We start from the raw sequence: 14317 nt of genomic DNA on the forward strand, positions 1-14317 counted from the left end.
AGGTGTGAGTGGCCTAAAGGGAACGTGTCTCCAGAAAATGACTTATTGTATAAATCAAGATTTTATGATAAAATTATATTTTCTGTTTCTTGTTTTCTCTGGTGATGAGTGAATGTGCTCGAATAAGGTGTTATCTGAGCATGCTCGATAATATGTGCGAGTCCCCGCGGCTGCATGTCTCGTTGCTGTTAGACAGCCACAACACATGCAGGGATTGTCTGTTAGGCAATAACTACATGTGTTGTGGCTGTTAGACAGCCAGAGACATTCAGCCGCGGGGACTCGCACATCTTATTCGAGCACTCTGAGGACACTCGGTTAGCGCCCGAGCATGCCCAGATAACACCTTATAGGAGCACGTTCACTCATCACGAGTGTTCTCCTTGTCACAAGTTACATTTATAACTCATGCAGTGTTGACATTGGCCACCAGCTGTAATATCAGGCTCATGGTTTTTGTTCTTTTCCGCAGCTACATTCCTATTGTGAATGGTTGATCATTAGCCATCTGCCATTTATAGAGGCGTTGCCTGCCTGTAATGATAATAAGACTGCTGAAAGCTCAGAACAGCATGTATATGTCTTGAATTAGACTTGGTAGCAAAAGGGAGAATTGCAGGTTTTCTGAATGTTTTATTTATTGTGGTATGGAAAAAAGTAAGCAAAATTGAAAAAAAAAATACATTTAACATAAAAAAACGATTTAAAAGGAACCTGTCTGGTGATTTATGCTATTCACACCACAGGCAGCATGAATCACAAGCTGACTGCAGGATCACAGCAAAGTATATTCCTCCCTGAAACACTTCAGCATCTCAGACAAAGTATACTTTAAAGATCCAGCCCGATACCATAGCCGGAAATGAGACTTGTCGGGTCCCGTCCCTGGCCGGCTTCTTCCAGGTCGTTGAGCGGTCTCTCTCTCGCTTGTACACTGCTAATGACCTCTATCAGCGCTGGGAAGAGCCGGACTAGTCTCATCACCGCCTGTGGTTCCCAGACAGATCTTTAAAGTAGATTTTCCCTGAGTTTCAGAAAATGGAATATCTGGTTTCAGTTGTGCAACCAGTCTGACAGTAGGTCCATTTAAAGGTAAATTTATCTATTGTGTTTTACTATTCAATATATCATTTTCACATTATTTTTCACGTCCCAAGTGCATAACCTTCCATTTTTCTACATTGAGCAACACTTGCCTGTCGGCTGAATTGACGGGAAAAGCAAATGTAAAGTTCATGTAATATAAATGTTCAGTAACAGAGCGGAAAGCTGCTATTCTGGGTACACATTGTGTCGTGAAACTAAAGGATAAAGGTCGCTAAGTTTTATGTTTTATCAATGGTACATAGGCCACACTGATATATATATATATACTTTTTTATTTGATTTTGGAAAAAGGGCCTAAGTGGAGACAGCCAGAATTTATATCCATTCCTGCTTCCTGTGATTCAGCTGAGCACTGACGTCTCGCAGCCGCCGCACATTTACCTCCTGGAAGACGGCCTGGAATTATGGTAAACTTGTTTAATTATAGATGTTTTCCTGCTCTAAACCTGGGATGATGGGAGTGGCCAATATTGCTTTTTGTCTGATGCAGATTTCTTTTTTTTTTTTCATGTGGTCATGTGTATGTGCCTGATCTAGAGATTTACAAACTACTGTAAGAAAAAAATTATTTAGTTTGGGTTTGTCCTCTTTGAACAAATCTCTTTTTTTCTGAAAGATCTCACTTTGATAAGTTATGTTTACCAGCAATCCACTGTACGTTTGTGTTCAATTTCCCTGCAGCGCCATCACTGGTGAAATGAAGTATTACATAGTGTCACAATTACCTTAAAGCAGATCTACTTCACAATACAAATGGATCACTTAGACTTGATGATGTTGTGTACTCATGCTACAAATCCGTGGCAGAATGGCTTTTTAGTCCTATTATTACAAAGGGCTACATAAGGGAAACAGTCCGTGTGTATTCAGTTTCCGCACACTCAGCCTGACTGACATCTGAGTAAGGACATAGCTGTCAGTCAGGCTAGATGAATTGATGAATTCCACTTTTGTCCAGGTTGGCAGCGTCATGAAGGAATGTCACACGGGTCTTCCTCCTGGGATTATGGTGTGGGGTGGCATAATAGCTGGAACCTTTCATTACTCTAACAGCTCAGCACCACATCGTGAAACCATTGATCTGACCATTTCTCTAAAGTATCCCACAAGTTATTTTTCACCTTTACAACGCCCGACCGTAAACTGTTGGTGCTCCTGTGAGCAGCCTGCATTCCCTAATCATGCTACTATGGCCTACAACGCCTCTGGAGCATCATTAGTCGTCAATTAGAAAGGGAGCTGCCAGCAGCGAATTTTGATGATTTGCCCACGTGCATTCAGCAGAACATTTCTCAATCATTAAAGGGAGTCTGTCAGCAGGCTTTTGCTATTTTATCTGAGGGCAGCATATTATAGAGCAACTGTGTTGTAGTTTCAGCACAATCAGTGTCTTATCAGCAGGAGATTATCACTACCTGACTAGGTCTCATGTGCACAGCAGTCAGGCTAATCTGTGTAACCCTGAACAAGCCACTGATTTTCAGCTTGCTGACAATGTACACTGTAAGCGGCCAATCCGTGGTGTGAGCGGGGCAATACACAGCTCAGCATTCAGCGCTCTGCTACATCTACAACAAATAAAACAGGATTCTATCAAAACTACACCAAGCAGCCCAGTGACATATCCCTGGAATCAGGCTATCTTGCCCTACATTGTGCTACATTTTTCTTCTTAATGTCATTGATAACAGCCAAGTGGTATAACTGTGGGGATTTCTGCGCATGGCACTTGTACTCTATACTGAACAAATGAAGCGATTTTGAAAATTTAGGACCCGATTCATCAAAGCTTTTACTTAAAAAGTTTTGAAATGTCACATAATTTTGGTGCAACTCGAGGCTCTAAAATTTTGCGACTTTTTGCGTTCTTAGCCATTTTTGCCCAGCTCCAACAAAGTGGACAGCGTTGGGGCAGGACGGGGGAATGGTGACCACCGCTGGTAAAATTCATAGCAAGAAAAAGCGTTTGCTACTCCACAAGTCTTACTCCGGCAGGGAGCGGAGTAGGATTTGCCGTGAGACGCACACCACTTGTCCGACGCTCCTAATTCATGCACCTCCTCATGACTCAGCCGCTTCTGACTGCAGCCCATCTCCTCAAGGCCGACGTGGCTTCCTTCTATAGATCAGTTTTAATAAATGTTTGTAATTGAGAGATCTTTGAGAGTTAATTATTCTCTATGATGGAGCTTACACCTGACTTTATTCTATCAGTCAGTGACCATGCCACCATTTTCCCACCAATAAAGTGATGGCCACGTGCTGGTGAAAGCTTCATCTCTCAGAAACCTTGTCACAAACCCAAGAACTGTTGTTTTTTTTCTTTTTTTTTGCTCAAAGTCTATTTAAACCTTCTTGTATAATCTACTCTGCAGGTTTTATACTTTTGCTGACGTTCTGCGATTTTGGCAGACAGAGCAATCAATAGATATATTGATAATTCATCCATATCGCGGTCATCTGTCATATAAACTTGTCCGTAATATTCCCCTTTGTCAGAGGAATGTGTGGTCTGCCCTTGGCCCGTTCTCTTCCCTCCAAGCTCCTCCATACAACACCGGCAATATATCATTTCAATGACTTGAGACGGAGCAGGTCATCATAGCGGGGACATATAAGCAATATGAATATGATAGATAAATAACTCTTCCGCTCCCATGAGCCTTTCTCCACTTCTCTAGATGAAGAGAAAGACACAGGGAGGCTATTTTAATCTTTGAAGTCTATGCAGTCCTATGTAAGAAGACCGAAAACTCTTGTTTAACACTTACTAAAGCTAACCATATGTAAAAAATAGCTGTGCTCGATAATGCAGCTTGTAAGCGAAGTGTCTGATAACTCCCAATTTTTCATCATATATCATGATTGGTCATTTAGTCAGTCATTGCTAATTGGGGATCATTAAGAGGGCCCCCATTCACATTAGATTGTCAGCTTATCCCTTTGATTGGTGGGACTCGCTGACATTAAGGCTTCATAGCATGTGTAGTGCGACATTAAAATTACCGTATTACATTGTCACATTAAACTGATTTATTGTGGTGCCATCTTGCGATCTGCATCCTACCGCAACTGCGACAGTCGCAAATTTTGCCAATTGTGTTTGTTGTTGCTGGTCGGAAATTTCAGGCAACTCACTTCCTATAGACCTCAATGCAAGTCACATGCGATTTGGCTGAGAATTGCTGTCGCCTGACTCTAAAGGTGTTTTCCAACAAAACGCATTTCTCAGTTATCAGTCATACACAGGAGAGGTGATAAATGTATGATGGCTGGGCTCTGACCACTGGGACCCCCACCAATCTCAAGAACTCGTCCCAAAGTCACCTATGTCAGTGGAGAGGTACTGCAAATGCTTGCCCACTGCTCCTCACTCCTATGTGACTGCGAGAATTGCGGTCATAAATGTGCAGCACGGCAGGGTACTTTCCAACCACTGTTCTTGAAATCTGTGGGGTCCTACTGGTCAGACCCTCTATGTAGGGAATTTGTGCAGTGGTAAAACCTCTTTAGTCTAATGTGCATTGGGCTGCTTAAAAAGATTTTTCGGGAATGGAAAAATTAACTACGGGAGGTGTCATAAATTTTTAAATACTTTTCATGTTCAAATCACACTCATGTTCAGCTAAAATGAGCTAAATTGGATGCTACATTGTTACACTGACAGACACCTGTCTTAGAATATTAATAGGACCGGTGTTTGTGAGCATGTGCGGTAGAAAGCTCAGCTGCTCGGACCTGGAGATACCTAAAACATGTCATATCATTCAGAAAGACAGGGTGGACAGAATTATGAGCAGCCTCTTCTTACCTCAGCACTAGAGATGGGCGAACCCGAACAGTAAAGTTCGGGGTCCGTACCGAACACCTACTGTTCGGGCATGGGCGCCAAACACGGACTTCACCAGTAAGTCCGTGCTACTGTTCGGCCCCCTGAACACCTGGTGTTTCTAGTGCTGTCATGCATCACAGCGTGAGAAACTCCGGCAGCTCTGATCGGCGGTAAGATTAATATTATCAGAGAGCTGTGGCTCCCTCGCTGTCATATGACAGCATGACCTCCGGTCACTGGCGTCGGCTGATGGGACCACTATTCCCATCAGCCTACGCCTGCTGCCACTAATAACAGCGAGAGCACGTGGCGGATGATGGGAGTATTCATCAGCCACCTCCTGCTCTCTAAATAAATAATAAAAAAAAATAAAAGACAAAGACAAAACTAATTTCAACCCTTAGATATCAACATTAGCAAGGCTGGTTATCAAGAATAGAGGGGTTTCCACATCATTTAAAAAAAAAATTATTTAAATAATTTTAAAAAAAGCAGCGTGTGGTTCCCCACATTTTTGACAACCAGCCAAGCTATGCAAATATCTGGTGGCTGGTAAGGGGCTATATATCTTGGCCCCCCCAGCCTAAAACTTAGAAGTCCGCATCCACCTCAGAAAAAACTAATCTATTAGTTGAACCAGTGCTGTCGCTTTGCCCAGCTTTTCCCCCTTGCCCTGTGGCGGTGGCACGTGGGATTCATATTTGTGGGGTTGATGTCACTTTTTTTATTGTCCGGTGACATCAAGCCCACGGCATAGTAATGGAGAAGCGTCTATAAGACACCTATCCATTACTGATCCTATAGTTATATTGGAAATAAACACACAGCCAGAATAAAGTCCTGTGTTTGAAATAAAACCAAAACACACCTTTACTGTTTTATTTATAAATGTCAAACACAGTTATATTCACCTTATGCCCATTTCACTAACGACATGGTCTTCTATAAAAAAAAAATCTAAAATAATAAACAACCATATCACTCACGTGTCCAGCATTCCGTCTCACTCCGTAATTCCATGTCTGGGATTAACAGTTTTCAACCTGAACAGTAATGAGATGCAATCGTCCAGGCTGAGAACCACTGAGGAGTGAGCTGCTGCGAGTGAAGCCCCAGTGACTAGCGGTGACATCATTGAGGCTGTGTTACCAACCGGGCCAATGAACTGTGGTGACCTCTAGCACATTGAGAAAAAGTTGGACCACAGATTTCTGACCCAGCGGTAATGATTTTACTGCGGATCACAGGCACTGTTTTCTGCGCTGTCATGTATATGACAGCTTGGCAAACACTGGATGGTCTGCCCCCCCATCAAGAGAGTGGGGTCCGGGTTCGGGTAGTGTTGTGGCAGTCTAACCAAACTTTGTTTTAACTGTTTAGCTGAACCTGAACATCTAGGGGTTCGCCCATCACTACTCGGCACCCCTGGTGTCTCCAGTATTACATTAGATAGACATGGTGGACAGCAGTATGAGCAGTTTCTTCTTACCTTTGGCACCCCTGATATCATCAGTATTAGATCAGATAAACAGGATGGACAGCAGTGTGAGCAGCCTCTTCTTAGTCTAGCAATCCTATCATCTCCAATATTCTGTCAGATGTATAGGAGAGAGAGCGATGTGAGCAGCTTCTTCTGACCTCAGCACCTCTGGTGTTTCAAGTATTAGATCAGATAGACATGGTGAACAGCTGTGTGAGCTGCCTCATCTTACCTCCGCACTCCTGGTATCTCCAACATTAGATCAGAAAGACAGTGTGGAGAGCAGTATGAGCAACGTCTTCTTACCTCAGCACTCCTGGTGTCCAGTGTTATAACAGATATAATAGAAAGACAGCAGTGTGAGCAGTCTCTTCCGACCTTAGCAACCATGTTATCTCCAGTGTTAGATCAGATTGACAGGGTGGACAGCAGTGTGAGCAGCCTCTTCTTACGTCAGTCCCTCTGGTATATCCAGCATTAGATGAGAAAGACAGGGTGGACAATAGTGTGGGCAGCCTCTTACCTCAGCATCCCTGGTGTCTCCAGTATTAGATCAGATATACAGGGTGGACAGCAGTGTGAGCAGCCTCTGCTTACATCTCAATCCTGGTATTTCTAGTACTAGATTAGAATATACGCTAGCAGAATATGATTAGAACTACGGTTAAGAGTATCTAATTTTTCTGCTTGATTAATTATATATAGCAGGCATGTGAATTGCCTGCAGATCTTTGGAAGTCTGAGTCCTGGGACAACCACCAATCACGTAATAGACCCTCTGTGCCTAGCTAGTCAGATAGAAATGCACAACCAAGGCAGGGGGCCCTCTCGCCGTCGGGGACACAGGCGTGCTATGGTGCCGGCCCCCACGAGTGGACCCCCCGCCTGCTCCAGCAATACTTACCTCTCCCGGTTCCAGTGCTGCAGCGTCTTCCATCCTCTGACTGTGACGTTCAGGTCAGAGGGCGCGATGACGTCACCAGTGCGCGCCCTCTGCCTGAGCAGTCGCAGCACAAAGAGCAGGAAGACGCTGACGGTGAGGAGTTCAGAGCAGAGCAGAGTCAAGCAACGAGAGGTGAGTATTTCATTTTTTTTTTATATATATATATATATTTGAAGCAATATATGGGGACCATCAGAAGGGGCCCATATATGGAGCATTATAGGGGGCTAATTCTATATGGAGCATCTTATGGGGCCAACAATATATGGAGCATCTTATGGGGCCAACAATATATGGAGCATCTTATGTTGCAAATTCTATAGGGAGCATTATATGGGGCCAATTTAATATGGAGCATCTTATGGGGCCAATTCAATATGGAGCAGTATATGGGGCCAATAATATATGAAGCATCTTATGGGACTAATTATATATGGAGCATTTTATATGGCCAATTATATATGGAACATTATATGGGGCCCATTATACTGTACATGGAGCATCTTATGGGGCCAATTATTTTTGGAGCATTATATGGGCCCATTCTGTATGGAGCATCATATGGGGCCCATTCTGTATGGAACAATATATGAGACTCCGTATACTGTATGGGGCCTATCATATACTGTATGGAGCATTATATGAGGCCCATTATATATGGAGCAATAGATGGGGCCCATCATATACTGTATGGAGAATTATATGTGGCTCACTATACTGTATGGAGCATTATATGGGGTCAATTCCGTATGGAGCATTATATGCGGCTCATTCTGTATGGAGCACTCTGTGGTGCCCATTGTACTGTATGGAGCATTATATGAGACTCATTCTGTTTGGAGCAATATATGGGGCTCATTATTCTGTATAGAGGACTATGTGGTGCCAGTTATACCGTATGGGGAACTATATGGGGCCATTATACTGTATGGGGCAATATATGGGGCTCATTATTCTGTTTGGAGCAATATACGGGGCTCATTATTCTGTATAGAGGACTATACTGTCCGGTTTCTGAGCTAATGTAGAATGTACAATAGATATCACTCATGTAATGTAAGAAGTAAAATCTTTGGCATTGTACTATACCTATATTTCTCTGCCGTATCGGTGCATTATGAATTGTGGTATGTGTTAAAGGGGCCCACTGGGACTCTTTCGCCCAGGGCCCATGAAAACCTGGAGCCGGCCCTGCCTGTCTGATCGCTCACATAGAACGTAGTACTGATTCCTTAGAAAGCATAGACTATGAAGATCACACGTTTATGGCTCTTGGAAAAAAAAAGGGAGGGGGGACAAAAGCACAAAAAAATAAATCACCATGTCTTGAAAAGGGTTAAAATGTTTTTTCCGGCAATGAGGTGACTAAGATGACGTGTCCAAGAAGCTGCCTCTGGTAACATCTCCCTGCCACGCTCCACAGGTTGCTCCCTATACACATGCATAGACACCTGTCAGTTTAGTGGCGCAAGATAGGGAGAAGCTGGCAAGAACTTGTCTTCTTGTCACTGGCCGCTGTTTTAAGTATGTTATTTTCCAGTAAAACATATACGGTATGTCTGCAGCAAATGAGCCAGGCTCCAATTCTTGTTCCCCGGGGTTCTGGCAGCAAAAATCCAATGTCGAAACTTCTCTGATTCGCACTGCAGACTCTGAATTTGATGAGTTTCTGCTTATATTTATTGTGATTTACTTTGTTTACTTATATTTCTATATGAAGATGTTTTTGTTTATGTGGCGCAGTACTGGCACGGAGCTGAGGAGGGCAGCACAAGCATACTTTTCCTGCCAGTTTCTGGCATTAATCTTTCGATTGCTGTGTCTCTGTCCGCATACAATATTTGTGTACCACTGATAACATTGTAATATAAAGGATATTTTTCTTTGTGCGCTCGTCCCAAAGACTTCACAAATAACTAATAACACTGTTTGTACAAAAAAAATAATAATATAGTTCAACATCCTTAACTTTATCTTCCATTCAGATCCAGGTAGTAATATATATTTATGATCAGATATTACGGTCCGTAGTGATTCTGAATGAAGGTTCTCGCTATGTATTTTGGAGTCACCTTTTTTTTTCCCTTGGGGGGGAAAAAAAAAAGAAAAAGAAATGCTTCTCTTTGCTTGATGCCTCTGCGGGGATTTGACATTGGCAGCTGAGAGGTGACATCTCACCGAGTCCATCTCTTCATTCACTCTGTCTGACTGATGTCGTCTCCATTACAGATGGCTAGAATTAGACCTGGGCCGTGGGGGGATATTGCCCATTTAAAGGGACCCCTGATAAAAATTGTACTAACGATTGACAACCTTAGCACGCTGAGTGCAGATTATATTGAGCGTTAACTTTCTTGTTCCGGCAGACAAGATTCCTAGATGGTAGATCATAGCAATCAACCTGATCAAGCCTTCAAAAAGTTCTTTAAGGTTTAGTAGAAAAATACAATATTTAATTTTAATTTTATTTTCCACAAAAGTCTTGTGAATCCTCACAGCATGTGAAGTGAGGGTTCTCCAGTGCCGGCTGCAAGACCAGGCGGTCATGTGAATGCATTCTTCCTGCCACATTCCGACTAGACAAGTGAATTGAGCGAAACCTTGCACATCTAGTCGGAATGTGGCCGGGGAGTATCCATGTCACATACTTGCAGTCACAAGACAAGTGTGACGATTCAGTCCATGATACTGTTGTGATCACTCTGGATGAACTGCAGAGATCTGCAGCTGAGGTGGGACAGTCTGTCCATAGGACAACAATCAGTCGTACACTGCACAAATCTGGCCTTTATGGAAGAGTGGCAAGAATAAAGCCATTTCTCAAAGATATCCATAAAAAGTGTCATTTAAAGTTTGCAACAAGCCACCTGGGAGACACACCAAACATGTGGAAGAAGGTTTTCTGGTCAGATGAAACCAAAATCGAACTTTTTGGCAACAATGCCAAACAATATGTTTGGCGTAAAGGCAACACAGCTCATCTCCCCGAACACACCATCCCCACTGTCAAACATGGTGGTGGCAGCATCATGGTTTGGGCCTGCTTTTCTTCAGCAGAGACAGGGAAGATGGTTAAAATTGATGGGAAGATGGATGGAGCCAAATACAGGACTATTCTAGAAGAAAACCTGTTGGAGTCTGCAAAAGACCTGAGACTGGGATGGAGATTTGTCTTCCAACAAGACAATGATCCCAAACATAAAGCAAAATCTACAATGGAATGGTTCACAAATAAACGTATCTAGGTGTTAGAATGGCCAAGTCAAAGTCCAGACCTCAATCTAATCGAGAATCTGTGGAAAGAGCTGAAAACTGCTGTTCACAAACGATCTCCATCAAGCCTCACTGAGCTCGAGCTGTTTGCCAAGGAAGAATGGGCAAGAATTTCAGTCTCTCGATGTACAAAACTGATAGAGACATACTCCAAGCGACTTGCAGCTGTAATCGCAGCAAAAGGTATTAAGTTAAAGGGGCCGAATAATTTTGCACGCCCCACTTTTCAGTTTTTGAATTTTCACAAAAATTTAAAATAACCAATAAATTTCGTTCAACTTCACAATTGTGTTCCACTTGTTGATTCTTCACCAAAAATTTACATTTGGCATCTTTATGTTTGAAGCATGATATGTGGGGAAAGGTTGAAAAGTTCCAGGGGGACGAATACTTTCGCAAGGCATTGTATAACCTGTTTTTGTCCAAGGTCCACATCGTCAGATTGACCGACCCCAAGGGCTGAAATAATACTTAAGTATTAGGCGGTGTTTCCTTCTCAGATGTTTATGGCATATCTAAAATACATGCTTTAAATATTTAAAGGGGATCTGTCACTAGATTTTTGATACCTTATATGAGCGCAGCATAATGTAGGGGTAAAGGCCCTGATTCCAGCGATTTATTATTTACTTTACTGCAGTTTTGTTTAAAAACTTTTTTCTCTGCAGTTCTCTGAATGCTGGACTCTGTGTAACTCCGCCCACTCCACTGATGGGAAGCTTTCAGTGTACACAGTGAGTAGGCAGAATGTGGCCAATCAGTGGTGGGAGTGTGGCATCATGGCAGCAGGTCAGGTAGTCCTCTAGTGATAATCTCCCACTGATCAGTGATTTTACAAAGAGTACTTTAAGCAGCTTAGTAAGTGATACATCACTGGAATCAGAATGAATCTCTGTCTCTACCTCATGCTGCACTGAGATTAGGTTGCAAAACCTGGTACAGATTCCCTTTAATAGTTGCTAGTTCCGTTGAGGACTTCCACCTATCGGAATTTTAGAGGTACGATTCTCCCACATATGCAATGCAGAAAGAAAAAAAAAGTGATCAACAGAAATTGGGAATAATGCAGACGGATCGGCGCATTTGTTGGTGAACTTGCAGCCCCATCAGTATAAAGACCCAAAGTATATTCTCTCAGTAATGGGGCATCTGTCATCAGGAACGTAGAAGTGATCTTGTCTTTTACTGTCCTACCCCGTAATGTTATTAGCTTGATGACCCCATTATTTCATTTTTCCGATGTTCACAATCATTCTGTATATTTTAGGGCAAATGTTCTTGAAGAAGTTTCAGCTGAATTTTTCCAGTTGCTTGTATTAGTTTGCGTAGATTATGTAAAATGTAGGTTAGGCTGATGTATGCGAGACATTAAATCAGCACTGTCACTAATTATGCATATGTGAAAAGATGGAACGATCTTACAGTTATTATCATTTTTAGGTTAGTGACATTGGAAAATTGTCCATCCATTACTCCCGAACTGCTGAGGATTTTTCACAACATGTCTGCACTCCTAGGTAGGTGATTTTAATTTTTTCTAAGTCATTTCTTTAATATAATATTTTGCCATCCTGGAGCGGTCGCAAAGCTGTAAAAAAATCTGTGACTTCGTGATTCCCTCACGCCTAACTGGAAAGTATTTTAGCTTTTGCTAACTAAGAACTTTTCAATTTAATGAGGAAAATGGCAAGTGTCGCACAGATATTGCTTCTTATCCACAAAAGCTCAAGTCCTTACATTGTGAATAATGGGATCTGCAAAAGAAAAAAAAGAAAAATTGTTATGCTTTTATTTAAATCAGTTATGTTATTCTGCGGCTTCATGATAAATAGGAAAAGTAGAAAGTCTGCTTAAGAGTGTCCAAACTAAGTAAAATAAATATCTTAAGATATGAAAATCTATGTACGGTACTTGAAGTTGCTGCTGATTTTATCCAAAATGTATTTTGAAAGTAATATCAATTATAATGAGCAAAACTGAATAATGTGTGAAAATTGATTTAAAGGGACACCTATGTAATAAATAATTAAATGCAATGACATTCTTGCCCCTGAAGAAGCTAAATATTAAAGGAAACCTGTCACCCCCAAAATGGAAGATGAGCTAAGCCCACCGGCATCAGGGGCTTATCTACAGCATTCTGGAATGCTGTAGATAAGCCCCCGATGTATCCTGAAAGATGATAAAAAGAGGTTAGATTATACTCAACCAGGGGCGGTCCCGCTGCGTTCCGGTCCGATGGGCGTCACGGTCCGGTCCGAGGCCTCCCATCTTCTAAGGATGACGTCCTCTTCTTGTATTCACGCTGCGGCTCCGGCACAGGCGAACTTTGTCTAACTTGTTGAGGGCAGAGCAAAGTACTGCAGTGCGCAGGCGCCGGGAAAGGTCAGAGAGGCCCAGCACCTGCGCACTGCAGTACTTTGCTCTGCCCTCAACAGATTAGGCAAAGTACACCGGAGCCGCAGCGTGAAGACAAGAAGAGGACGCCACCGTATGAACATGGGAGGCCCCGGACCGCAACGCCCATCGGATCAGACCGCCCGCCCAGGTGAGTATAATCTAACCTTTATTTCTCATCTTTCAGGATACATCGGGGGCTTATCTACAGCATTACAGAATGCTGTAGATAAGCCCCTGATGCCGGTGGGCTTAGCTCATCTTCCATTTTGGGGGTGACAGGTTCCCTTTAATGTGAAACGCTTACTGGTGTATGTGGTCTGTCTGGTGCTAGAGACATACAATGACATTCTTGCCCCTGATGAAGCTAACTATTAATGTGAAACGCTCACTGGTGTATGTGGTCTGTCTGGTGCTAGAGGGTTCTGTAACCTGGGTAAAACAATCTTACAAGCTTTACATTGTCTTCCCCTTATGTGTATGTAACTTGGGGTGATACATTTGTACTTTACTTCTCTGCACCCCTTTCTTTGGGAGCCCACATATCTATTAGCTCTTCTGTTCCCCTCCCCAGATCCCACGCGTTGTCGTCTTTGGCTAGAAATGTCTGTGTGATAATGACATGTGCTGTAATATCCTAATGTGATTAAATTATTGAAGTATTACGTTTGATGCCATATCAGTGACTCAGGTTTTGTGTAGTGGTGCTTAACTGCTATTTTGAGTCATGGGCAGTGACTTATTGGATATAGGGTGAGTTTGTCATATTTTGAGAGTCTACCTCTATTGCAAACATGTCACATGGGTTTTCTTTTGGTCAGAATTATGGTATTCTGCAAGTCTTTATTCTTCTTCTATCTGAGATTCCAGTCCACTTTTATTATTCCAATTCAGTGTTAGTTTCTGGAAAACAGTGAGTTATAGAAAGCTGTGGGCCTTATGATGTTTAGCTTCCGGTTGTGAAGCAAGCTGCTTCATCAGGAACGCCCACTGGTCACTTTAAACTACCGTAAATCTTTGCCCGTTGAGGGTAGAGCCGGATGGTGCAGCCGGCATCAAGTAACCGACACTCTAGCCACCTTAGTGGCCCCTTGCCCTATGATTTTATTTCACAGTTGTGTGGCTTTTCACCTCCGATGGAGAGCGGAGGATTGTCTACACTGGGACTCTACAGCCGACACAACATATGGCACGCTACCCGTAAAGTTTATGCAAAGTTTTGTGCTTAAACTTTTTACTGTTCATTTGCTTCCTTACTCCAAAGTTAAGCAACTGACTAAGTAGC

General features: G+C 42.6%; 1 protein-coding gene across 4 annotated transcripts in view; it reads left to right on the forward strand.

The window, feature by feature from the left end:
* Positions 1–14317, forward strand: part of IPO11 (importin 11) — a 518704-nt gene that overhangs the window by 230974 nt on the left and 273413 nt on the right. For all 4 annotated transcript variants that reach the window (XM_077286029.1, XM_077286021.1, XM_077286008.1 and 1 more), the window contains exons 21-22: positions 1399–1514; positions 12076–12152. In XM_077286029.1, the coding sequence (XP_077142144.1) occupies positions 1399–1514; positions 12076–12152 (193 nt within the window). The remainder of the gene's footprint in view (positions 1–1398; positions 1515–12075; positions 12153–14317) is intronic.

This window comes from Ranitomeya variabilis, chromosome 1 (assembly GCF_051348905.1).
Source record: "Ranitomeya variabilis isolate aRanVar5 chromosome 1, aRanVar5.hap1, whole genome shotgun sequence".
In the NCBI taxonomy this organism is placed as follows: domain Eukaryota; kingdom Metazoa; phylum Chordata; class Amphibia; order Anura; family Dendrobatidae; genus Ranitomeya; species Ranitomeya variabilis.